The sequence below is a fragment of the Miscanthus floridulus genome, chromosome 8, assembly GCF_019320115.1.
Source record: "Miscanthus floridulus cultivar M001 chromosome 8, ASM1932011v1, whole genome shotgun sequence".
NCBI classification, from domain to species: Eukaryota; Viridiplantae; Streptophyta; class Magnoliopsida; order Poales; family Poaceae; genus Miscanthus; species Miscanthus floridulus.
This window is the reverse complement of record NC_089587.1, coordinates 229,622,843-229,649,096: the sequence shown is the minus strand read 5'-3', so window position 1 is coordinate 229,649,096 and position 26,254 is coordinate 229,622,843. Positions and strand designations below refer to the sequence as shown.

The 26,254-nt window shown below is 55.0% G+C and overlaps 1 protein-coding gene and 1 pseudogene across 1 annotated transcript; one reads left to right on the top strand and one right to left on the bottom strand.

The window, feature by feature from the left end:
- LOC136475292 (protein STRICTOSIDINE SYNTHASE-LIKE 10-like) overlaps nucleotides 1-26,254 on the top strand; it is a 33,613-nt pseudogene that overhangs the window by 3,821 nt on the left and 3,538 nt on the right.
- LOC136475291 (RNA polymerase II C-terminal domain phosphatase-like 4) lies at nucleotides 24,137-25,739 on the bottom strand. The gene has a single exon (XM_066472840.1). The coding sequence runs from the start codon at nucleotides 25,668-25,670 to the stop codon at nucleotides 24,252-24,254; it is 1,419 nt and encodes a 472-aa protein (XP_066328937.1). The 5' UTR covers nucleotides 25,671-25,739; the 3' UTR covers nucleotides 24,137-24,251.

The following is a 26,254-nucleotide window of genomic DNA, read 5'->3' as shown; positions in this document are numbered from 1 at the left end:
ATTCCATATTTACCATATTACCAGTTTTAAACTCGTATATGCCTAGTTTTGCTTAGCTATGCGTAGAACGATGAAAGTCGGGCGATTACCTGTCATCTGCAAGTTTTAAATGGAACATTGGTTAATTATGTTAGCATGTGATATGGGAATGTGGAGTAATAAATCTAGACCGGGCGGACTCGGTGTGTGTGAGCCACAAGACATGGAGGTCTTGTGAGCGGGTTCTTTCCGTCTGTGTCGATTAAGGCACGTCCGTTGTTGAATTGCATGAGGTGAGAATTTGTAGTACTAACCACATACTCCGGTAAGCCTGAACTTGGCGATTCTATTACGAGAATGGCTACTCGCGCACTGGGAGTGGAGAGATGGCGGGAATAGCGTGTACCCACGTGGCTATGGGCTGGATTGGTGGAGTACTGTATTCTCGGGTGGCGCGGACCCGTTCTTGTTTTAGAGGATCCGAGGGTAGGTTGGTATATGTAGGTCAGGGACCTGCATATGTCGTGTGGTCTGGAAGTCCCAGCTGGGTTTATAATCGGTTCGAATCGTCGTTGCTCCTCGGTTATGGAGACTCAACTCACTGTTCATCATCGTAGAATTAATAACTGGAACTTGAATAAGGCTTGTGAAGGTGTTGGATATGAAGTTTCATGATCTCATCATGGATCGTGTCAGCTTGGTATATGATTTTATGAAGCTTTCTATATAAAGAATTTTGTTAAAGAGCTTTTACGCAAAAGAACTTTGATTATTGTTAAAGCCATACCTTGAATCCTATAAACCTGCATTCCTGAGTTATCAGTCCATATTTCGGTTAAGTCTTGTTGAGTACTTTTGTACTCAGGGTTCGTTGACCCTTGTTGTAGGTGAGCCTCATGAGCAGATCTGTTGTGGATCGTGCTGCATGACAGTTGTACCTTGTGATGACGATGAGAAGTAAATGTGTGGCCCTTGGGCAGGGCAGCCTCATTGTGTGTTTTGTATTATATTATAATGCCACTCCACTACTACTATGGTTTGTAATAATTATCGAACTTAGTTTGTAAGGTTTGAAACAACTGGTTTGTAAACTATGTTATCGTAAGACTTCCGCTGTTTTTACTCTGGTATAGATATTTGAATAAATATTGTAATACTGCAATGACTCTGTAACGTGATCCTGCTCGGAAATCGTGGATGATTCGGGGTTCCCGAGGACACCACGACAGTCTTTTGTTAAGTTAATGGAAACATATGCATAAATATCACAAAGGTCGTAGGACAGTGATAGGTGCATGTGGCCCTAATAAATTAGGAGTTCTGCCACAAAGGTACCTCTGGAAGAAAAAATGCCCATCCCAAAATGAACAAAATATTATCCTCGGTTTCAAGAGCAAAACAGCGAAAAGGAAGATGTAACCTAGATGCATTACCTGCGGTCGTGAGAGCAGTGGCTAGATACCTTTTTCACTCACCGTATGGGATCCATAGAGGCGATGCGACAAGGACCACTGAATGCAGCCACATTGGGGAGACTTCCAGGGGGCCGGCGATGGCGCCGGGGTCTCTGCTCGCTCTGCGCGTTGCTCGCCTCGGGCTTGCTCGGCTAAGAGAGGGAAGGGAGAGGAAAAGGCCGAATGGCCGTTAGGGTTTCGGCCGACGCGGGGGGGCGGTTTTGTTCGCCCGAAGACGCCGCGCAGCCGTTCGATCGGATCCAACGGTGCCAGATGCACGGGCCGCATCGCGGCCCAGGCGGGGACACGGGCGCGCGGAGCTTTGCTGGCCCAGGCCCACGTTGCGGCCTGCGCGCGCGGAGAGGTGGGCCGAGCCGGCTTTTGCCGGTTTTTGGGCCAAGAAAGTCACAATGAGCCCGCGAGCCGATTTTTTTTTTTTCTTTTTCCAGAAAAATTGAAAAATAGAAATTGGCTCAAAAGAAAATATAAAAAGAATTTTTTCCCCGTGGGTAAAAATTTGAGAAAATTAGTTCATTTTTCCACTGCATATTTAAAGATGTTATTTTCATTATTAAATTCGAACCAACGGAAGAATTTAATTTTGAAAATGGATATGTTTTAATTGATTATAATATTGTTATTATTCTGACCAACGTTGATTAATGGCAATATTATGATGTTTTGTCTTGCATTAATTCTATTTCTGCCCAACGGTGATGTAGAATTAGTGTAGAGGACAATTGTATGTTTTATTTTGACCAACGTTGGAACTAGTATGCATGTATTGTATATTTTGTTTACTTGTTGAATTTTTTTTCTATGCGTGTTTCAGGCGGTACAACTTGATGGATTGTATCAAAGAGATCCCCACTCTTAAAGGTGAACTACATGGAGTAGAAGAAAAAGATAGACCTGGCCTTTATCTGGCTGAGGTGGATTGGGTAGTCACCACACCGTGTCCCACAGAGCCTGTGGCACTGGTGAGGGAGACAAATGAGGTTGATGCTGCTTGGGCAACAAGAGAAAGGAATTTTGCATCCCAAAAGATGTCCTATGACCTTGAGCATAGGAAGTGGGTCACTGCCAACAAGAAATATTTGGCTGTTATAAAGAATACGATTGAACCTGCAATTGTGGGCTCAATCTCAGAGTGTGACACCGTCACCGAGTACCTTGATAGAATAAAGAGTCAGTTCACTGGCTCTTCAATGACATATGCTACCCAGCTGATAAAACAGCTGGTGACAGAGAGGTACTCTGATAATGGTGGCATAAGAGAGCACATACTAAGGATGAGCAATCTGGCATCCAAGCTAAAACTAATGAATCTGCCTCTCAAGGATGAGTTCCTTATCCATCTGATTTTTGCTTCCTTGCCAAAAGAGTTTGACATCTTGTTGTCAACTACAACATACAGCCAAAAAGTGAGACATGGAGAGGCTCATGGCTATGTGTGTGCAAGAGGAGGAGAGAATGAAAGCTGCCAATGGTGGTACTATCAATTATCTGAAAGACAACAAGAAACAGAATAATAATGCCAACTTCTCCTCAAAGTCAAAGGGAAAGGGTCCTATGCTGCATAAGCCTCAGCAGAACCAGTTCACAGTAGAGAAAGACCAATGTCTCTATTGTAAGAAGACGGGACATTATGTGGTCTTCATTGGTATTTATTCTTGTGATTGATTAGCTCCTTCCTCGACACGGCGGTATAAACAAATTGCTCACTCTCTTTACTTTACCGCAAACTAGTTGTGTCGGGTACCTTAGAATGGGGTACCCCAAGCAAACATCAAATGGGTCGCTAAAATCCCATCTGAAAAATAAAGCTAGAAGGTAAGCCATGGGCCCCTCACCTGCCACGACTGAGTCCACTGGGTCCTCCTCCTCCTCGCCTCGAGCCTCGAGCAGGAGGTCTCTGTATCCCGACACAAACTCCGCCTCGTGCGAGGCTCCCCGGAGAAGGCCTCAGCAGGGAGCGTCGTCTCCGTCTCGCCCGAGGCTCTCTAGGGAAGGCCTCGGTAGGGGGTATATTCTCCGTAATCGCGTGAGGCGTCTCGCGCGAGGCCTCGGCAAGGAGCCCGATCTCCGTCTCGCACGAGGCCTCAGTCTCTGTGTCGCTCGAGGCTGGGTCGCCCGCAGCCCGTCACCCCCCGCCTCGACCGACCCTCCAGACAATGCGTCATGTCTCATTAATGCTTCAACCACTCCCGCAATCTCAGACGGGCGATGGCTCAACGCCACAGAATGGCCGACGCGACCCGAGGTCGCATCAGCGCCATACCGGCTGGGCCAGGGTACGGCGGGGATTACCGGCCACTGTGTCCTAACGCTGTGTCCACGATCAACGCCATACCGGCTGGGACAGGGTATGGCGGGGATTACCGGCCACTGTGTCCTAACACTGTACCCACGATCAGCCGCCCACTCGAGGCCTCGGCACTGTACACCAAGGTCTCGGCTATCTTGGGGTTCATGCCTGCCGAGACCCCTCCACTGTGGTGTAGCCTCGACACCGACCAAGTCTCGGCCTCACGCACAGTCCGTCCACAGTGGCTTGCACGTTCACCGCTGCACCCACTCCGAGGCAGTCCCAGGGCTCCCACGACGCACAGGATCTGATGGGACGGCCATGCCGCCCCAGTGCTCCAAGGACGGACCACTCCGACGACTACGCCGCCACAGGAACAGGCTACAGAGCCCGGACACACCGCCTCTGTTCACACGACGCCGTATAGTTAGCTCATGTACCGTCCTAGTCCTCCCTTCATGCTATAAAAGGAGAGGACTTGGGCTGTTTTAGAGAGGGAGAAAGAAGAACACCTTGTAACACACGCTCATCCCTGCCGCCTAAGAGCAACATCTCAAGCGGCCCGCACGACACCCTGCCGAGACCTAGGACCAGCTCCCTCTCTCCTTTAGCTTGTAACCCCCTACTACGAGCACCTCGGTGCAAGGAATACAAGATCGATCTCTCAGACTAGACGTAGGGCCTCGATTGCCTGAACCAGTATAAACCTTGTGTCTCTTTGCATCACCATCCAGAATTAGGAGCACGTAGAACAAATTCACTGGTTGGTTGAGGACCCCTCGGTTCGAAACGCCGACAGTTGGCGCGCCAGGTAGGGGACGCTGCGTGTCGGTTTCGTCATCCTAGCAGGTTCCGGATGGCAGACCCCGTGCGACCATTGTGTCTCGGCACCGTGGTTTGGTTCGAGAGCCTAGAGTTCATGTCTCTAGGGCATGAGTACGACATGGTACTCCTCACTCCTCGAGCCCCACCGTCCGACGATGAAGTTATGCCCCGGCAGCCCAGGCGCAGGCGGTGTCTGGGCAGCCACTCTCGCCGCGCTCGCCAAGCACGGCATGAACAAGGCCACCCCGACGCTACGCGTATCCGGGGTGACACGCCACCCCCCGCCGGTATCCTACGACCAGCTGTTGGCACAGGGTCCCTGGCTGGGGACCTGTCTAGCCTGAGCTTGGACAAAGGAAAGTTGCCTGTGGCACGCGGCGATGCCCAGTCGTCAAGCTCCGCTCCACCACTCCCTGAAGAGTCGACCCCGGCGGGGCAGAATCTGGCGACGGCACCGTCCCCATACCCCTTTGGGTTGAGAAATGCCACCGCCTCTTACGCCTACGCTTACACTGCCGCTCACGAGCATCCCTCGGAACGCAGCCAGCGCTTCGCTCTCGACCTGAGCACCCACGCTGACTCCTCGGATGAGAGCGAGGCATGGCCCAGAGTGGATTTCTCTGGACTCAACAACCCTGGGGCTCTGCGCCAGTTCTTGGCCGCAAGCGACTACTGCTTCGGCTACTCCGACTCCGACGATGAAGGCACCTACGACCCCACTCGTGAGTGTTTTCACGTCGGGCTCGGGATGCCGAGGGCAGGCGAGGAGGACGAGGGGGCAGGTAGCCGTTCCCCGCTTCGCCCAGGCGCGGGCGCCGTCACACCTCCACGTGCCGTCCTGCCGGCCGCACAAAACGAGAACGTCGCTCTTGCGCGACCTCAGCGCCCAGACCTAGAATAGCTCCGCGAGCTCCAGGCCAAGGTCGAACAAGACCAACTCCTTCTGCAGCAGCTTCGAGACTCTCTCGAACAGGAACAGCGAGGTCGCGGCGAAGGCGGGGGAGCCTGATGGAGGGCCCACGATGTGCATCACCGCATCCATGACGACGAAGGGAGTGAGCAACCCCCAGTCTTCTACCGCGCTAGCCAGAATGTCGCGGCTACGGCAATGCTGGTCCGCGCAATGCCCGAGCCTTCTACCACGGAGGGGCGGTGGGTCCGCGGCGAGCTCCAGGATCTCCTAGAGACCGCCGCGGTTCAGCAGGCTGAGAGTTCTGCCTCCCGACGACACGGGGGCACCTCGAACCTGCCCACGACACCGCCTCGGTAGGACAGGGAAGCCCCAGCTCGTCCCAAGCCTGACCGGGCACCGATAGCCCATAGGGCCCCCGTGCTTCTGGACCGCCTCAGCAATCGATGCGAGGTACAGGGAGACCATGAGGTGGTCAGCAGGCGACGACGCCACGACAACGAGGGGCCCGCTCGAGGCTACCACCCACACCAAGGCGGTCGCTACGACAGCGGAGAGGACCGCAGTCCTTCCCCTGAACCACTAGGCCCTCGGGTCTTCAGCAGGGCCATCCGCGCTGCTCTTTTCCCTGCCCGGTTTCGGCAACCAGCCAATCTCGTGAAGTACAGCGGCGAGACCAACCCTGAACTCTAGCTTGCTGATTACCGCCTGGCCTGCCAGCTAGGTGGCGCGGATGATGACCTGCTCATCATCCGCAATCTCCCTTTGCTCTTGTCGGACTCAGCGCGAGCCTAGCTCGAGCATCTTCCTCCCTCACAAATCCACGACTGGCGCGACTTGGTGAGGATATTCGTCGGGAACTTCCAGGGCACATACGTGCGTCCTAGGAACTCCTGGGACCTTAAGAGCTATCGCCAAAAGCCAGATGAGTCTCTCTGAGACTTCATCCGGCGCTTCTCCAAACAGTGCACCGAGTTGCCCAGCGTCGGTGACTCGGAGACTGTCCAGGCTTTCCTCTCCGGCACCACTTGTCCAGACTTGGTTCGAGAGTTAGGTCGGAACGTGCCGCGCTCTGCTGCCGCGCTCCTCGACATCGCCACCAGCTTTGCCTCAGGTGAAGAGGCTGTTGGAGCCATCTTCCCCGACACCGACACCAAGGGTAAGTGGAGGGATGAGGCACCCGAGGCCTCAGCCCCCCACCTCCCCAAGAGAAAGAAAAAGGGGCGCCTAGGGAAGCAGGAGGTCCTAGAGGCTGATCTGATCGTGGCCGCAGAACGCAAGAATCCCTGAGGCTTCAAAGGCCCTAGGCCCTTCGACGACATGCTCAAGAAGCCCTACCCTTACCACTAGGGTCCTGTCAAGCATGCTCTCGAGGATTGCACCATGCTGCGGCGTTACTACGCCAGACTCAGGCTCCCCGACGACGATGCCAAACAAAAGGGCATCGGCGACCGAGACGAGGACAAGGACGACGGGTTCCTCGAGGTACGCAACGCCTTCATGATCTTCGGTGGGCCCTCGGCATGCCTCACGGCGCGGCAGCGCAAGAGGGAATGCCGAGAGGTCTTCTCGGTCAAGGTGGCCACCCCCCAGTACCTCGACTGGTCCCGAGAGGCGATCACCTTCGATCAAGATGACCACCCTGACCATGTTCCAAATCCCGGGCAGTACCCACTGGTTGTCGACCCGATCATCGGCAACACCCGACTCTCCAAGGTGTTGATGGATGGAGGCAGCGGCCTCAACATCCTCTATGCCAACACCCTGGAGCTCTTGGAGATCGACCGATCAAGGCTCCAAGGCGACGTCGCACCCTTCCACGGCATCGTGCTAGGGAAGCGCATGCAACCCCTTGGGCGCATCGACCTTCCTGTCTGCTTCGGCACCCCCTCCAACTACCGCAAGGAAGTCCTCACCTTCGAGGTAGTCGGGTTCGGAGGAGCCTACCATGCCATCCTAGGGCAGCCGTGCTACGCCAAGTTCATGGTAGTGCCCAACTATACCTACCTCAAGCTCAAGATGCCAGACCCTAGCGGTGTCATCATGATTGAGTCCACGTACGAACATGCATACGACTGTGACGTCGAATGCATCGAGTACGCCGAGGCCCTTGCGGAGGCCGAGACCCTCATCGCCCACCTCGACCAACTCAGTGGCGAGGTGTCTGACTCCAAGCATCGCGCGGGGGCGTTCGAGCCCGCGGAAACCATCAAACTCATCCCGGTCGACCCCGCCTGCCCTGACGACCGAGCGCTGAGGATCAGCGCCACCCTCAACATCAAATAGGAAGCCGTGCTCATCGACTTTCTCCGTGCGAACGCCGACATATTCGCATGGAGTCCCTCGAACATGCCGGGCATACCAAGGGAGGTCGTCGAGCACGCCCTAGACATCCAGGCCAGATCTAGACCCGCGAGACAACGCCTATGCCGCTTTGACGAGGAAAAGCGTAGGGCCATCGGTGAGGAGATACAGAAACTCTTGGCGGCCGAGTTCATCAAGGAAGTGTCCCACCTAGAGTGGTTGGCTAACCCCGTGTTAGTCAAGAAGAAAAATGGGAAATGGAGGATGTTTGTAGACTACACTGGTTTGAACAAAGCCTGTCCAAAGGTCCCCTTCCCATTACCTCGAATCGATCAAATCGTTGATTCCACTGCAGGGTGCGAGACCCTGTCTTTCCTTGATGCGTACTCTGGTTACCATCAAATCAAGATGAAAGAGTCCGACCAGCTCGCGACTTCTTTCATCACACCATTCGGCATGTACTGCTACATGACGATGCCCTTTGGCCTTAGGAACGCAGGTGCCACGTACCAGCGGTGCATGACCCAGGTCTTTGGCGACAACATTGGGTAGACCGTCGAGGCCTACGTAGACGACATCGTGGTCAAAACTAGAAAGGCTGAGGATCTCGTTGATGACTTGAGGATAACCTTCAAATGCCTTAGAGAGAAGGGCATCAAGCTCAATTCCGAGAAGTGTGTGTTCGGGGTCCCCCGAGGCATGCTCCTGGGATTCATAGTCTCGGAATGTGGCATTGAAGCCAACCCAGAGAAGGTCTCGGCCATAACTGGCATGGGACCAATCAGGGACCTCAAGGGAGTACAGAGGGTCATGGGATGCCTTGTGGCCCTGAGCCGCTTCATCTCACGCCTCGACGAAAAAGGTTTGCCTCTGTACCGACTCTTGAGAAAATCCGAGCGTTTTTCTTGGACTCCCGAGGCCAAAGAAGCCCTCGACAGACTCAAAGCACTGCTCACGAATCCTCCCGTCCTGATACCCCCAGCCATGGACGAGACCCTCTTACTCTACATTGCCGCAACGACCCAAGTGGTCAGCGCTGCCGTAGTGGTAGAGAGGCAGGAAGAGGGGCATACTCTGCCCACCCAACGACCTGTTTATTTCATCAGCGAGGTGCTCTCCGAGACCAAAGCACGCTACCCCCACATCCAGAAGCTAGTCTACGCCGTGGTCCTGGCTCGGCGCAAACTGCGCCACTACTTCGAATCGCACCCAATGACTATGGTATCATCTTTCCCCCTGGGTGAAATAGTTCATAACTAGGAGGCCTCGGGCAGGATAGCCAAATGGGCTGTCGAGCTTATGGGGGAAACCTTGACCTTTGCGCCTCGAAAAGCAATCAAGTCTCAGGTCTTGGCTGATTTCATGGCTGAATGGACAGATACCCAACTACCGCCCGCTCAAATTCAGACGGAGTGCTGGACCCTGTACTTTGACGGATCCCTGATGAAGACCAGGGCAGGCGTGGGTCTGCTCTTCTTTTCACCCCTCGGAGTACACATGCACTACATGGTGTAGCTTCACTTCGCCGCCTCCAATAACGTGGCCGAATACGAGGCCCTCATCAACGGCTTACAAGTCGCCATCGAACTTGGGGCATGGCGCCTCGACGTCCGAGGCGACTCACGGCTCGTCATAGATCAAGTGATGAAGGAGTCAAACTGCCTCGACCCTAAAATGGAGGCTTACTGCAAGTTGGTACGACGCCTAGAAGACAAGTTCGACGGTCTCGAACTAAATCACGTCGCACGGAAGTACAACGAGGCCGCCGATGAGCTGGCAAAGATGGCCTCGGCACGTACCCTGGCCCCCCTGAATGTCTTTGCCAGAGACCTCCACAAACCTTCCATTGGATACACCTCGGCAACAGAGGAGGGCCCACCTGTGGAACCTGCAGCGAAGCTCGACGCCCCCTCTGCTGCCGAGACCCCCTCGACCAAGTCCGAGGTCATGGAAGTCAACGCCGAGACTCCACAGACTGATCAGGACGTGGATTGGCGAGTCCCGTTCCTCGATTGGCTTGATCGGGGGGAGCTTCCTGACGACAGAACCGAAGTGCGACGGCTTGCGCAGCGAGCCAAGACCTACGCCCTCTACAATGACGAATTGTACAGGCGAAGTCCCTCAGGTGTCCTCCAACGGTGTATTAGTTCCAAAGCGGGCCAAGCCCTGCTTTGGGACTTACACGCAGGTGCCTGTGGGCACCATGTGGCGCCTCGAACGCTCGTAGGGAACGCTTTTCGCTAGGGGTTCTACTGGCCGACGGCAGTCGCCGATGCCACCAAGTTGGTACGCTCCTGCGAAGGATGCCAGTACTATGCTCGGCAGACCCATCTCCCGGCCCTGGCCCTGCAAACCATCCCCATCACGTGGCCATTCGCCGTGTGGGGGCTCGACATGGTCATGCCTCTGCAAAAGGCCCCCAGGGGCTTCACCCATCTATTGGTATCAATCGACAAGTTCTCCAAATGGATCGAGGCTCGTCCAATCAATTGAATCAAATCCGAGCAGGCGGTGCTGTTCTTCACTGACATCATCCATAGGTTTGGGGTCCCCAACACCATCATCACTGACAACGGGACGCAGTTCACCGGCAAAAGGTTCCTGACATTTTGCGATGACCACCACATCCGTGTGGCCTGGTCGGCTGTAGGACACCCAAGGACCAACGACCAAGTAGAGCGTGCCAACGGCATGATCCTACAAGGCCTCAAGCCAAGGATTCACAACCGGTTGAAAAAGTTTGGCAAGAAATGGCTCGCTGAGCTCCTGTCGGTCATATGGAGCCTAAGGAACACTCCAAGCCGAGCCACAGGATTCACGCCTTTCTTCCTAGTCTATGGGGCCGAGGCCGTCCTCCCCACCGACTTGGAATATGGTTCCCCGAGGCTGCAAGCCTATAACGAACAAAGTAACCGCACCACCTGAGAGGACGCCCTTGATCAACTGGAGGAAGCCCGAGACGTCGCGCTACTGCACTTGGCCAAATACCAGCAGAGCCTGCGGTGCTATCAGGCCTGACGCGTCCGAGGCCAAGACTTGAAGGTAGGCGACCTGGTGTTGAGATTAGCGCAAAGCAACAAGGGTCGCCACAAGCTGACCCATCCATGGGAGGGACCGTACATCATCGCCCAAGTGTTGAAGCCCGGGACCTACAAGCTAGCCAACAAGAAGGGCGAAGTCTTCACCAACGCTTGGAACATAGAACAGCTACGTCGCTTTTATCCCTAAATTTCTAAGCATTGTATATATCGTTTCTCGAAATATAATTAAAAAGCGTTCTTTAGTTGGTCTAACTTTTCGAGAAACCCCCTGAGCCCATCGTAGGCCTCGGCAATACAGTAACACGACAAGGGAGACTCAGTTCTGCCTTGGCAGAACCAAGCCCCCCTTGGGGGCTAGATAGGGGACCCCCCTAGGCGTCCCCTAGGTCCCATGCGCCATTCTTTAGTTGTTTTTCAAAAATTCCTACGCTAAGTCCCTAGCAGGCTCTGACGAATCAGTTGTAAAAACCCCTCGGACCAAGGTCTGTTTCCTAAGCAAGAGTCCGGTAGAGTCGCGAGATGGCCTACGCCTCTGGGCTATGGCACTCCCTCACTACCTCTCGCTCAAGGGACGGCTTAGGCCCCAAGGGGGTGTTTTGCAAACGAAATCCGATCAGGAGCGACAGAGGGCAGAAGCTCGGAAACATAAGAAAAAACAACTAAGAAACACAAGTACTTCAAAAGTAAAGGCCTCGACGGCCACAAGCGTTACGATACAAAAAATAACCCCTATTCTATTTTTTACATAGCCCCCAGGGCCCAGATCAAGGCTCAGGGCTTTTAGCACCGATAGATTGCAGGGGAGGAACCACCTCCTCTTCGAAGAGCGTCGCCAGCGCCGTGCCAGGGCCTTCCGTCGCCTCCATCAGCTTCGCGACTGCCGCGTCGGCCTCCTCGTCATCATTAGGTAGAACATAGCCATCACTGATGGCCGGGAGGTCGACGCCAAGGTAGTGAGAGGAGATGATGGCCAACGCCCGCTTGACACCCGTGTGTAGTGCCCCTCGGAGCCACTCGCGCATCTGGCTGCTCAGCACAATCAAGCGGCTCCCAAGGGAGCTGCCTGACTGAACCCCTTCGACCTCCAAGGCCTCGCAGGCGGAAAGGGCAGCACGCTTCAGCGCCTCGTGCTCCCCGATCTCAGTCTCGAGCACCGTCTACACCGCGCTGGAAGCCTCGGCGGCCTGAATGATCTCTGCCTCTGACTCTACACCGCGGAAGATGGAATGAGGTCGAGCGAGAGAAAGGACAACCTAAGTTAGGGATGGAAGCCCACGGAACTCACCCTTGGCCTTTTGCTCCCAGCGACGGGTCTCGGCTTGACAGGCCTCGGCCTTCTCCTTCAACCGCTGGGCCTCGAACCTAGAGGCCTCGGCCGCCCTGGAAGCTTCACTGCCCAGCTCTGCATCATACAAGGAAGTCAGGGAGCAAACATAAGGAAAGGGAAACAAAACAAGGGGACTGGAACTCACCCTCGACCGCCCCCTTCAAAACCACAGCCTCGATTTGCGAGGCCTCAACCACAGCAAGGGCCTCGTTCAGAGCACCTTTTGTCAGCTAGTGCACACTCTCCTCTACCCCCAGCCGCCCGGTGAGGGCCTTGCCCGAGGCCGTCGCTTCTTCGGCCCGGGACCTGAAGGCATCCCGATCGCTGACCACGCGGGTAAGCTCCTCCTCCAGCTCCTTGACCCGCACCACCAAAGGGGCGAGCTGCGCCTAGACCGTGGCCGCCTCGACCTTTGCGTCGGCATAGCGAAGGCGGAGGTCCTCCACCTCCACGCTTCGCGCCGACAGAAGCTCGTTAGCGTCGGCAAGAAGGCCCTTCTGCCGCTGAAGCTGGTCCCAGATGCCCCTCTCCCGCCGGAGAAAGACCGACTTCATAAGCGACTGGGTCTCGAGCTCCTAGGGAAGCAGAACGAGGGTCATTGGTCGCAACAAAATCAGGAAAGGAAACGTCGCACAAGAAAGGAAAACACGAACCTAGGCGACTCCGGGCAGTTCGTCGGCCACCACGGACAGCGCCGTCCATAGCGACCGCTCCGCCAGCTAGCGGTACTGCTCGAAGGTGTTCCAGCGCCCGCCCTCGGCCGCGTCCTCAAGGGCAAACAGAGGCTCCCCCTCAGGGTCGTCCCGGCTCTGCCACAGTACCCGCGGGTGATCCCACCCACGAGGCTCGGGCCGGACCCGCATGAGGGCCAAGCTTCCCTCGTCCAAGAGCGGCGCCGGCTGCTCCACGGCATCGGTCTCCTCGGCGTCGACCACCTCCCGCGCCTGGGAAGTATCGTCGGAGGAGATCGGATAGACCTCCGCCTCCCAGGCGCTCTCTCGCAACAACGGCAGGCCCTGAACCAAGGGCACCACCGAGGCCTCCGCCGTCTGCATCTCCACCTCCTGCACAGACGGCCTCGCCACCATCACGATGGCCTTGGTGACCTCGAGGGCTCCGGCCTCTGCAATTATGGCCTCGGCGGTCTCGGGGGCTCTGGCCTCCGCCATCGTGGCCTCGGCAGACGCAGAGACACCGACCGCGGCCACCGCGGTCTCGGCGGTCGTGGGCGCCGTAGCCTTCGTCGCCTCAGCCTTGGAGACCCCGGGAGCCTCGGCAACAAAGGGCACGCCGACCCTATCCGACTCGTGAGCCTCGCCCCCATGAGGCTGAAGCGCTCCCTCCCTCGTCTATGTAGGGGCCGCCTCGGCAGCCCCTCCTTGGGCGACCGGCCCCTTTGGGTCGACCCTCACCGATGCCGCGCCGCGTTGGATAGCAGCTTGTGCCTCCGCCACCCATTGGGCGGAGGAGCCGGGGCTCGCCTTAAGCGAATTAAGGGGCGCCAAGGGGAGGTCATCCGCAGGCCGCTTCCGACTAAGGAAAATTAACCTACAGGGTCAGCGCAAAACTAAAAAAGCGACTGAAAGACACCAGGACCCTGCCAAGAATACACTTGCCTTGAACGGGGCGGCCCCCGCTTCACCACGGCAAACCTCATCCGCAGCGGCGGAGGCGGTGGCAGAGGCGTCGCCTCCGTATCCATCGACGCTGGTCGGTCTTCAGCGGACCCCAGCACCCCTTCGGTCCTCTGCAGGGGCGGTGGCAGCGCCTCCGCCGCCACCTGCTCCACCACGGCCGCCGAGCCTACCGGGCTGACGGTGCATTTGCCTAACGCCCGCGCCTCGGGCGTGTCGGCCTCGGCCCCGGAGCGGGCAACCGCCAGCCTCGGGTCCGCTTCTCCTCCCCTTCCCGGGGGTGCTGGGCTACTTGCCGACACCCCGGGCGCCACCTCCACGACATCAGGAAGGTGGTCCAGGGGACCTCACCCTCCCTCGACCTTGTCGTCCCCGTCCGAGGCCTCCATCGACAACGACGTCGACGGGGATTCCTCCAGCGGAAGACCATCCTTCCGTTGTTGACAACGGCGCTTATCCAGCTCCTCGCGTGCGAGGATGTGCTTCGTGCGCTTCGCCGCCTTGGCGTCCTTTCGCCTCTTCTGCGCATCGGCGTGAGCGCGGTTGACCGCCCGCCGCCCCGCGTCCTCGGGAACGGGCGGTGGAGAGGAGCACACGTCCCTCATCCCCTGAAGGAACGACAAACGCACATGAGGGAACAAGGGGTAAGGGGAGACTGAGGAGGTTCAGAGGCTACAGCAGCGCATGACTTACCAGCGAAAGGAACCCCCGCGACGGCCGCATCGCGATAGGGGTCAAGTTGCCGCCCCTCAGCTTCGCGTCTACCGTCTCCCCCACCCGACGAAGAATCTCCTCCTCGGAAAGGGCGGAGGAGGACATCCGGGTGCCCTCAATGGGCTCACCCGGCTTCATCTCGAACAGCCGCCGCCGCCGAGCCATCAGCGGCAGCACCCTCCGGTGGTGGAACGCGGCCACAACCACAGCCACGGTGAGGCCATGGCCCCGCAGCCTAACCAGCCCCTCCAGGAGCGGCTCTAGCTTGGGCTGGTCGACCTTCGGGGCACCCCACTTCCACTTCTCCGGGCAACTCCCCACAATCCGCCCGATGTAGGGGGGAAGCCCTCCGTCGTCGTTACGAAGGTAAAACCAACTCGTGTACCACCGGCGGTTGGAGGATGCGAGTTGGGCCGGGATGTAGAGGTGCAGGTGGTCCTGACGCACTTGGAGAGTGCAGCCTCCAGCCCTCGCCGCCTTCCTCTTACCCGACGTGCCCGTCGGCTTTGTAGTATGCCCCGCCCGGAACAGATGGAGCCACAACTCCCAATGGGGAGCAATCCCTAAATACCCCTCGCAGACGGCAACAAAGATAGCCGCCTGAGCGATGGAGTTGGGATTAAAATTGTGGAGCTCCACGCCGTAGTAGTGCGGGAGCGCCCGCATGAACCAATCCACCGGGACACCGAGGCCGCGCTCGTGGAAGGAGACGAAGCTTACGACGTAGCCATCGCGAGGCCTCGGCTCTGGCTCGCCGTACAGAGCAATCCACTCCGGCCTAGTGGAGTCGGTCACTGGGTGGAGGAGCCCACCATCGACAAGCGACTGGAGCATCTCCTCGGTGACGTCCGACAGATCCCAGGGGTCCGCCTCGACAACAATGATGTCGCCGGCCATGGGTGCGATGGAGGAATCAGGTGCGGCGGTGAGTCTTTTCTCTCCCTCCCACGCTCGCTTTTTTCTCGCTTTCTCCCTAGGCTCGCTCTTCCTCCTCTTCTTCTCGGCACTCGCTGCTCTAGCAACGGCTCGACAGGGGCGGCGCTAATGCAGGCAAGGTAAGACGAGGAGGGGCGAGAGTCTTCAGGTATTTATGCGGGGAGGAGGCGAAACGAACGGGCGATGAAATCAGGGAGGTTTTCCCCCCTGATCCGGCGCGGTTAACCACGAGCCGATTTCGCCGGCCCACGCGCCCACGTCTCCCTCATTAAATGCGAGGACAGTTATGTCCCATCCACCACGCCACGCTCGGCCACTATGGTAGCAGGTGTCATTTTGACTCCCCATGAAACTACCTCAAAAGGCGCGCCGCCCGTACCGAGCCAATAGGGAAGATATTCCCTATGGCCTATTCCTTTCGTATGAAGGAACCGGGCTCTGAACCTATTACGATCCAGGGGTTCGAAGGCTGGGCCCCAAAGGGTTTCAACAGCCACCCTAGGATAACAGAGTCAGGGACGACCGCGGGCGAGCCCATACGGGGCCGAGGCCCAAGCAAGCAAAACACTTAGGACGCCCAAAGTTGTGTCCGAGACCGGAGGAAAGTCTCCGAATGGGATCCCACCGTAGGGAGGCACCGAGCCACCGAGGCCTAGCGAACGGCCTCGGCACCCACTAGAGACATCCTCTGGTACTCTTGGAGTGTGTCTCTAGACCGCTAGCCATCCTCTAGCGAACAGGGTATGGGCCTCCACTCGGACTACCCGATAACAGCTCACCGGAAGTGCCACCGCTCGTGCCCATCGAGGGTAGCGAGGCACATTCCACCCCTCCTTCCGAGCGAAAAGGAAGCGCGAGGGTCGCACAAAAAGTTAGGGGAACCCCCGACGGCCTTCTCATTCTATGCAGAGGCTAGGGGGCTCTTCCTGCAACCTTGCCGAGACCCAGCGACCCCAGCTCGCACTCAAAGGGGCTCGGCAAAACAAACCCTCCTTCCGAGCGAAAAGGAAGCATGAGGGTCGTACAAAAAGACAGGGGAGTTCCTGACGGCCCTCTCACCCTGTGCAGAGGCTAGGGGGCTCTTCCTGCAAATACGTCGAGACCCCACAACTCGGGCCCGTGCCCAAAAGGGGCCTCGACAAACAAACCCTCACGCGCGAGGGGCGTATAAAAAGTTAGGGGAACTCCCAACAGCCCTCTCGCTCTGCGCAGAGGCTAGGGGCTCTTCCTGCAACCTTGCCGAGACCAGAATGGGCTCGGCAAACTAACCCTCCGTCCGAACGAAAAGGATATGTGAGGGGCGGATGAAAAAGTCAGGGGACCCCCGACCGTCCTCTTGCTCCAGGCGAAGGCTCGGGGGCTCCTCTTGCACCCAAAGACCAAGACAAACGGCTCAAAGTCATGCTAGAGGTTTCATTACAAAACACGATAAAGGGCACTGAGCCCGTTACGGTCCAGGGGTTCGAAGGCTGGGCCTCCAAGAGGTTTCTATAGCCGCCCCAGGGCAACAGAGTCAGGGACGACTTCGGGGCGAGCCTACAAATGGCCCAGGCCTGAGCGAACAGTCGCTCGGGGCGTCCTAAGTCGTGTCCAAGACCGGCAGGGAAGTATCCAAATGGGATCCCACCGTAGGGAGGCATCGAGCCACCGAGGCCCAGCGAACGGCCTCGGCACCCACTAGAGAAACCCTCTGGTACTTTTGGAGTGCGTCTCTGGACCGCTAGCCGTCCCCTAGCGAACGGGGCTCGGGCCTCCACTCGGACTACCCGATAACAGCTCACCGGAAGTGTCCACGCTCGCGCCCATCGAGGGTAGCCTGGCACATTCCACCCCTCCTTCCGAGCGAAAGGAAGCGTGAGGGTCATACCCAAAGTCATGGGGGCCCCTGACGATCCTCTCGCTCCGTGCGGAGGCTAGAGGGTTTCTTTCTGCATCCTCGCCGAGACCCCCGCAACCCGAACTTGCGCTTATGGGCTCGGCAAATGCAATAAGAACAAATCGCTCAAACACAAAAATGGAGAAAGCCCCTAGAGGAGTAACTTCACTCCTCTAGGGGCTCGGGGGCTACACCCGGCGGGTGCGCTTGCGCGCACCCACCGGAACCTCAAAAAACGAACCAATTCCTACGGAGCAGGCATAAATCCAGCCTCGACAAACCCTCAGGGAGAGTGCACGCACTCCCCCCGAGGCTCGGGGGCTACTGTCGGGTACCTTAGAACGGGGTACCCCAAGCAAACATCAAATGGGTCGCTAAAATCCCATCTAAAAAATAAAGCTAGAAGGTAAGCCGTGGGCCCCTCACCTGCCACGACCGAGCCCATTGGGTCCTCCTCCTCCTCGCCTCGAGCCTCGAGCAGGAGGTCTCGGCATCCTGACACAAACTCCGCCTCGCGCGAGGCTCCCCAGGGAAGGCCTCGGCAGGGAGCGCCGTCTCCGTCTCGCCCGAGGCTCTCCACGGAAGGCCTCGGCAGGGGGTACATTCTCCATATCGCGCGAGGCGTCTCGCGCAAGGCCTCGGCAAGGAGCCCGATCTCCGTCTCGTGCGAGGCCTCAGTCTCCATGTCGCTCGAGGCCGAGTCACCCGCAGCCCGTCACCCCCCGCCTCGACCGACCCTCCAGACAACGCGTCATGTCTCATTAATGCTTCAACCACTCCCGCAATCTCAGCCAGACGACGGCTCAACGCCACAGAATGGCCGACGCGACCCGAGGTCACATCAGCGCCATACCGGCTGGGCCAGGGTATGGCGGGGATTACCGGCCACTGTGTCCTAACGCTGTGTCCATGATCAGCGCCATACCGGCTGGGACAGGGTATGGCAGGGATTACCGGCCACTGTGTCCTAACACTGTACCCACGATCAGCCGCCCACTCGAGGCCTCGGCACTGTACACCAAGGTCTCGGCTATCTTGGGGTTCGTGCCTGCCGAGACCCCTCCACCGCGGTGCAGCCTCGACACCGACCAAGTCTCGGCCTCGCGCACAGTCCATCCACAGTGGCTTGCACGTTCACCGCCGCACCCACTTCGAGGCAGTCCCGGGGCTCCCACGACGCATAGGATCTGATGGGACGGCCACGCTGCCCCAGTGCTCCAAGGACGGACCACTCCGACGACTACGCCACCATAGGAACAGGCTACAGAGCCTAGACACGCCGCCTCTGTTCACACGACGCCGTATAGTTAGCTCATGTACCGTCCTAGTCCTCCCTTCATGCTATAAAAGGAGAGGACTTGGGCTATTTTAGAGAGGGAGAAAGAAGAACACCTTGTAACACACGCTCATCCCTGCCGCCTGAGAGCAACATCTCAAGCGGCCCGCACGACACCCTGCCGAGACCTAGGACCAGCTCCCTCTCTCCTTTAGCTTGTAACCCCCTACTACGAGCACCTCGGTGCAAGGAATACAAGATCGATCTCTCAGACTAGACGTAGGGCCTCGATTGCCTGAACCAGTATAAACCTTGTGTCTCTTTGCATCACCATCCAGAATCGGGAGCACGCAGAACAAATTCACTGGTTGGTTGAGGACCCCCCGGTCTGAAACACCGACACAACTGTTCATGTTGCTAATTGCTTACAGGGATTCCGTTCGACGAGGACTACGGAAAGAAGCGAAAGACACGTTAAAGTAGCAAATGGAGTCCGAGCAGAAGTTGAAGCCGTTGGCGATCTTTCTCTAGAGCTTGCTAATGGTTTCAAACTTATACTTAGAGATGTTCTTTATGTTCCCTCGTTACAGAGAAACTTGATTAGTGTTTCATGCTTGGATAATGATGGATATGATTGCCATTTTGGAAATAGCAAATGTAAGATAACATTTAATAATGCATGTGTTGGTCTTGCTATCTTACAAAATGAGCTTTATCTGTTATCACTACGTGATGATGTGAATGTTGTATGCGATGATGGGAACGTTGCGTGCGACAATGTGAATGTATCCTCGTCTATGGATGTAAACAGAAAACGAAAGAGAGCTCACGATGCATTGTCAAAATTATGGCAGTGTCGTTTAGGCCATATTTCGAGGGGAAGAATAGAAAGACTAGTTAAGAATGATATTCTTCCTCCATTAGAGCTCTCAGATTTAGAACAATGCAGAGAATGCATTAAAGGAAAGTATATAAAGAAAATTAAGAAAGATATCAAACAAAGTGCAGAAATTCTACAGATTATTCACACAGACATCTGTGGTCCGTTTCCTATAAAGAGTGTGGATGGTTATGATTCATTCATAACATTCACAGATGATTACTCCCGTTATGGCTACATTTATCCAATCAAAGAAAGAACAGAAGCATTAGATAAATTTAAGATATTTAAGGTAGAAGTTGAAAATCATCATAATTTAAAGATTAAGATAGTCAGGTCCGACCGTGGAGGGGAGTACTACAGTCGGCATACCCCATATGGCCAAGTTCTTGGACCTTTTGCAAGGTTCTTATAGGAGAATGATATAGTAGCCCAGTATTCTACACCGGACGAACCTCAGCAGAATGGAGTAGCTGAAAGGCGTAATCGTACCCTGATGGATATGGTGCGTAGTATGATAAGTTACTCCACCTTACCGATGAGCCTGTGGATGGAGGCATTAAAAACCACCATTCATATTCTCAATAGAGTACCAAGTAAGTCGGTGCCTAAAATACCATATGAGTTTTAAACAGGAAGAGTACCCTCATTAAACCACTTACGTGTGGGGGGGAGTCCTGCTGAGGCTAAAGTATTTAACCCAAACATTGGGAAGCTAGATTTCAAAATAGTAAGTTGCTATTTCATTGGCTACCCAGAAAAGTCAAAAGGTTTTCGTTTCTACTGTTCAGATAGACATATAAAGTTTGTAGAAATGAGACACGCTGTCTTCCTAGAGAATAAAATGATGAGGGGGAGCATGGTTGCTCGAGAAATTGACTTTGAAGAGAAGCGGGTGTATGCGCCCACTCCGATGAGTTATGAGCCATTTTTCTCACTACCTGCTGTCGCTGCACCGACAGTATAAGATACTATGGTGCCAGCGCCTGTTGTTATTCCACCTGTGGCAACAATGAATGACGATGAGGAACCTGTTCTTCATGATCCTATGGAACCAATTGCCACACATGAGGGGGAGCAACAACAGCCTCAAACAGAAGATGTGCCAAATATGGAGGCCTCAAGAAGGTCTCAAAGAGTTAGAAAATCACTATTCCTGCTGACTATGAAGTGTACAACACTGAGGAATTTCAAATGGAAGATGATCCCACCTCATTTGAAAAATCCATGAGAAGTGATCATTCATCAAAGTGGCTTGAGGCCATGGAAGATGAAATGAAATCTATGAATAACAATAAAGTTTGGGATTTGGAGATAATTCCTAAAGGAGCAAAAACAGTAGGCTGTAAATAGGTCTACAAAACAAAGCTTGACTCTCAAGGGAATATAGAGAGATATAAAGCACGACTTGTGGCAAAAGGCTTTACGCAAAGAGAAGGGATTGAATATAATGAGACATTTTCTCTAGTCTCATGTAAGGATTCCTTCAGAATCATAATGGCATTAGTGGCACATTACGATTTAGAATTACATCAGATGGATGTAAAGACGACATTTCTCAACGGGGACTTGGAGGAAAGTGTTTACATAGCACAATCGAAAGGTTTTGTCATGAAAGGAAAAGAACGAATGGGATGCCGCCTAAAGAAATCCATTTATGGATTAAAACAAGCTTCAAGACAATGGTACTTGAAGTTTGATCAAACAATAAGGAATTTTGGGTTTAAAGAGAATGTAGAAGATAATTATGTCTATATAAAGTTTAAGAATAGGAAGTTTATCTTCCTTGTCCTGTATGTGGATGATATCTTACTTGCTAGTAGTGATGTCAGTCTACTACTGGAGACAAAGAAGTTTTTGTCCTTAAAATTTGATATGAAAGATCTTGGTGAAGCTTCGTTCATTCTAGGGATCGAGATTCACCAAGATAGAAGTAAAGGGGTATTAGGACTGTCACAAAAGGCATACGTAGAAAAGATCTTAAAGAAATTCAGTATGCACAAATGTAGTCCCTCACCTGCTCCTATAGTCAAGGGCGACAGATATGGGGATTTTCAATGCCCCAGGAACCAATATGAGATCGATCAAATAAAAGTGGTTCCATATGCTTCAGTTGTCGGAAGCTTGCAATATGCTCAAGTATGCACGCGCCCTGACTTGGCTTTTGTTACCGGGTTACTTGGCAGATTCCAGAGCAATCCTGGAATAGAACACTGGAAATTAGTAAAGAAAGTCTTGCGTTATTTGCAAGGAACGAAAGGCCTCATGATGACGTATAGAAGATCTGATTCACTCCATATAGTGGGGTATTCAGATTCTGATTATGCGGGAGATGATAGAAAATCCACGTCTGGATATGTATTCACTCTCGCAAGGGGAACTATTTCATAGAAAAGGTCAAAACAAACCGTCACTACATCGTCCATAACGTATGTCGAGTTTGTAGCGTGTTATGAGGCAACGGGGCAGGTGAACTAGCTAAAGAAGTTCATACCCGATTTAAAGGTGGTTGACGACATCTATAGACCACTTAAGTTATACTGCGATAATAATCTGGCAGTACAGTATGCTCACAACAATAAGTCAAGTGGTGCTGCCAAACACATTGACATAAAGTATTATGTTGTGAAAGATAAAGTCCGGGATCAAGTCATAAGTCTTGAGCATATAAGTACAGTAAAGATGCTCGCGGATCCGCTTACAAAAGGCTTACCACCCAACGTGTTTAGAGAACATATAGCCGGCATGGGTTTAAGGGAAAGCCTATAATTCCTGGATAAAAGAAGGCCCAAAGATAAGTATCTATTTCAGAATAGAGTAGTGTGTTGTAGCTGTTAAATCTATCGGCAATGGACCATGACGATGAGACATGCTCTATACGCTAATCTGTAATGGAATGAACAAAAGTAAATGATATGAAAGTAAAAGATGGAAAGAGATCAAGGGGGAGAGTGTTAGATTGATCTCTAATCCTAACTGGACCCAACGGTCCAGTTGGGCCTTTGATTCGCGCCCTGATCGGGGGGCCCAGCCCACCATGGCTGGAGGGCCCCTATCACCCTGCGCTATAAAAAGAGGTGGGGGCCGGCGGCTCTAATCACGAGGTTGACCTGAGCCGAGCTCCCCACCGACAAACCCTAAACCCGATCTAAGTGAGGGACGCAACCAGTGACGGGAAGTACCTCCACCACTGCACTGCGCCGTCGTCTATCTTCACCGCCGCACCGCATCTCCGACCCGTCTTCCCTGACCGTCACTGCCCGTGCGCAGACTTCACCAACGAACCCAATGGCGGCCTCTGGATCATCCCCCTCCACGATGTCAAGTTCGTCAGCCCTCATCCACCCCTCTCTGTTTCTCTCTCATTGCATTAGAACGTGTTCTAGGTCTTTGATTTATTAAGCACCCCAGCTAGATCTACTCCGAGTGATTCTATAAGTATAACAAATGTGAGGGCCGATGGCAGAGGAGGGTTTTGGGTGGCGCTACATCGGGAGAAGATGGAGCTGCCCTTTGGTCCGGACAACCACCTGCTTGCCGTGAGGGTCGGGGCCGACGGTCAGGTGGTCCAGGTGATGAAAGGGCCCAAGAGCGTGAGGCCGACGGAGGTGGTGGAGTGGGAAGGCGGCGAGCTGTACTTGGGCTCCGTAGAACTACTACCTTATGTCGCCGTGGTTAGAGCAAGTATAATAGCAGGCTGTAAGCCGACTAAATGCTGAGGTGGAGGAGAGGGGGGAGAAGAGAGAGGAGAAGCGGGCTGTAAGCTTACAGCCGGCTTGGGCACAAGAACCAAGAAAGTCTGTGAGAGAGACAAGTGGGCCATGTATTAACTGTAAAGAGCCAACTACTATATGAGTGGGCTGAGAGAAGGCTGCAAAGAACCTTACAGCCAGCAAATCGGCTGTATTATTAGCCTTGCTCTTAGGGAATACTAGTGACTTCAGTGATTTGTAATAACTCTTCTAAAATAAAGTAGTAGTAGTAAAAGTGCTTTGCTTTTTTTTTTTGTAATTTTACAGTCTTGGTATACAGTATTTTAGGACAATTTTTTTCTTGTTTCAATCGGAATTGCGGGCTGTTAGATCCATTGTTGAAGATTACTGATTAATATTAATGTGACTGACATTGCCACAGTTGGATCAAAATGTATGATTAACGCTGAACTCAGTCGATAGAGCAATATTTGAACCCTGGACGGCGGCTCTCTGTATCATATCAGTGTCCAAAGCCTACGAATACACTCAATCATCCTCTCATACATCAAGCCATATTAACGCAGGGGTTAACAGTGCACTAATACGTAGGCATGTCACATGTGATGTATTAACGTCATCCAAAGACATGCATTCTAGTAGAGAGATAAAGTGTACTGCATCATTAGTAACGATGATTTCGTACGTAGTTTCAAACTCGGTGTTTCTATCGAACACCTGAAACTGAAAGTAACTGAATAGAAGTTCCGCTGAAAAAAGCTGAAACCCAGACAGTCACTATTGCCACACGTGCGCTGTACATGTACTAAAACATCATCAAAATATATGTATTCTAACAGAGATAGAAAGTGCACTGCATCATTAACAGCTTCAAGATGATTTCATAGTTCAAACTCGATGTTGCAATCGAACACCTGACAGTAAATGAACAGAATGACGTTCAGCTGAAGCTACTGAACCGAGACAGTCGCTACGATGAAATTTTCCAACAACAAAGATTGGCAGGAGTCAGCCGCTGCAACAATTCTCAGCAATCAGGTTAGTACGTAGGCAAACCCCAACGGTTTGAGGCATTCAATGCTCGTGGTTTCGTTCCAGCCGCTCCGCCTGGGACCTCATTTCCAAGTAAACCAATGCCACTGCCGCTACCAGTTCGATCGGCTCGAGCACGACGCGCCGGGCGGTCACTGGGAACTCTTGGGCGTCTTGCCGGCACCACCGGAAACTCGCCGCCTTGATCCACTCTGGGTTGACGAGAAACTTGCCGTGGTCCCGCGCCCACTGCGCCTTCTGGGTCTCCGGATCCTCCGCAACGACATGGGTGACCGTCTGGTCGACGTCTTTCCTGCACATGGCGCCTAGCCGCTCGGCCAACGTCCATAAGCGGGTGTCGTCGGGGGAGTCCTCCATACGTTGCTCCAGATAGCTGAACGCAACCGTGCACCCGCGCAGCACCTGGCCCCGCAACTCCGTGATCACCTCCCTGACGTCCGCGCGGGGGCCGTCGAAGAAGGCGTGGTGGATGCGCTCAAGGACGCCCAGCGCCACGCCCAGGGAGCCGCCGTGCTCCCCCTTCTCGTCGCGGCCCTGCTCCGCCAGGGAGGGGATGTCGAAGCGGGACTTGCGGCAGGTGGAGGCGAAGTACCGGTACCTGTTCGTGAGGATGAGGTTGTCCTGGTGCCCCGGCCAGGCAACGTCCGTGTCGTCGAGGTCGAGCGCGTCGAGGATCACCGCCGCGACGGGGTCGGCGCCTGGGATGACGTCGAGGCTCTTCTTGCCCCCCTGGGTCGACAAGTCCCTTGACACGACTCTGCCGCCGAAGTAGACGCCGTTCGGGTCCAGCAGGTCGATGGCCGCCTTCGCGTAGACCTGATTCCCCAGGGTGTACACGTGCATCTCGAACTTGGAGCTCGCCTGCTCCAGGAAGCCTCGCACGAACGGCCGCAGCTTGGTGAGCATGCCAAGGTTGTCGGAGTCCAGCCGGAAGAGGTCCATGTCGACCTTGTCGCCGGTGTCGGGCGTGAACCCGAACCATCGTTCGCCCGCGGAGAAGCCGTCGAGCCTCGTCGAGTTGAGCAGCGTGCGGTCGAGGTCCAGGACGAGGATCAGCTTCCGCTCGCGGAAGAGGGTCGCCAGGTCGGACGTGCCCGCAGTGCTCGTCGCCGCCGCACAACCTGGGAGCACCAGGGCCCGGTCGATGTTCGCGACCGTGACTCCGGAGGCGCTTCCTCCCGCGTCCTCCTCCGTAGCCCCGCACCGGTAGCTGAGACCCAGGACGATATCAGGGTGTTCAGGGCACCGCGCAGGGTCGTCGTTGCCGTGGTCGTCGCCTTCTTCCTTCATCATCTCGTGCCCAACGGCGACTGCGAGAGCACCTCCTTCCGTGTCCTCCTCCTTCACCCCGCACAGGAAGCAGAGCCCTCGGACGAACCGAGGATGCGGGGGGCAGCGCGGAGCGTCGTCGTCGTTTACTCCTCGCTTCATATCGCTCATGGCGGCAGGCGGCAGCGGTGGGATTGTCCCGGCGAGCGGTGGTTTGGGGGGTGGTCGGTGAGCGCTGTGCGGTGGCAAATGAAATGGGTGCGGGCTGGGGGGACTTGAGGCCGGCCGCCTGGTTTTGTAAACTGCCAATCTGCCATGCCATCGCGCGTGGAGGCGTGGAACGGTTGAGGCCCAATTCAAAGCAGCCCAGCGGCCCACTACGATCCGTTCGGCGCCCTAGTTTGCCGCAACGCCGCCACCAGTTCGCAGCTCCAGCAAACGACTCGTCGCCGTCGCAGACTCGCAGCCACCTCCCTGCCCCGCGCGTGCGCCGCCTCTCACCTGTGCTCCTCTCCGGCTTCGACGACTCCTCGAATTTGTCGTAGTCGCCTGAGGTGGGTTCAGTAGCTGATGGTGGCCATGGTGAGGAAGGACGAGGAAGAGGGGCCCGCGGACCGCGTGCCGCACCTGCCGTGGATGCGGTACCCCGTCGACATCGACACCTTCTCCGGCTGCCCCGTCACACTGCTCCCCCGCCTCGACCCGAGGTGCGCTCCTCATGCTCCAGCGTTGCCCTTGTGATCGCTTGAACTGGC

Excerpts from the sequence above, each read along its gene's own strand:
- LOC136475291 (XM_066472840.1), bottom strand. The coding sequence starts at position 25,670 with ATGAGCGATATGAAGCGAGGAGTAAACGACGACGACGCTCCGCGCTGC.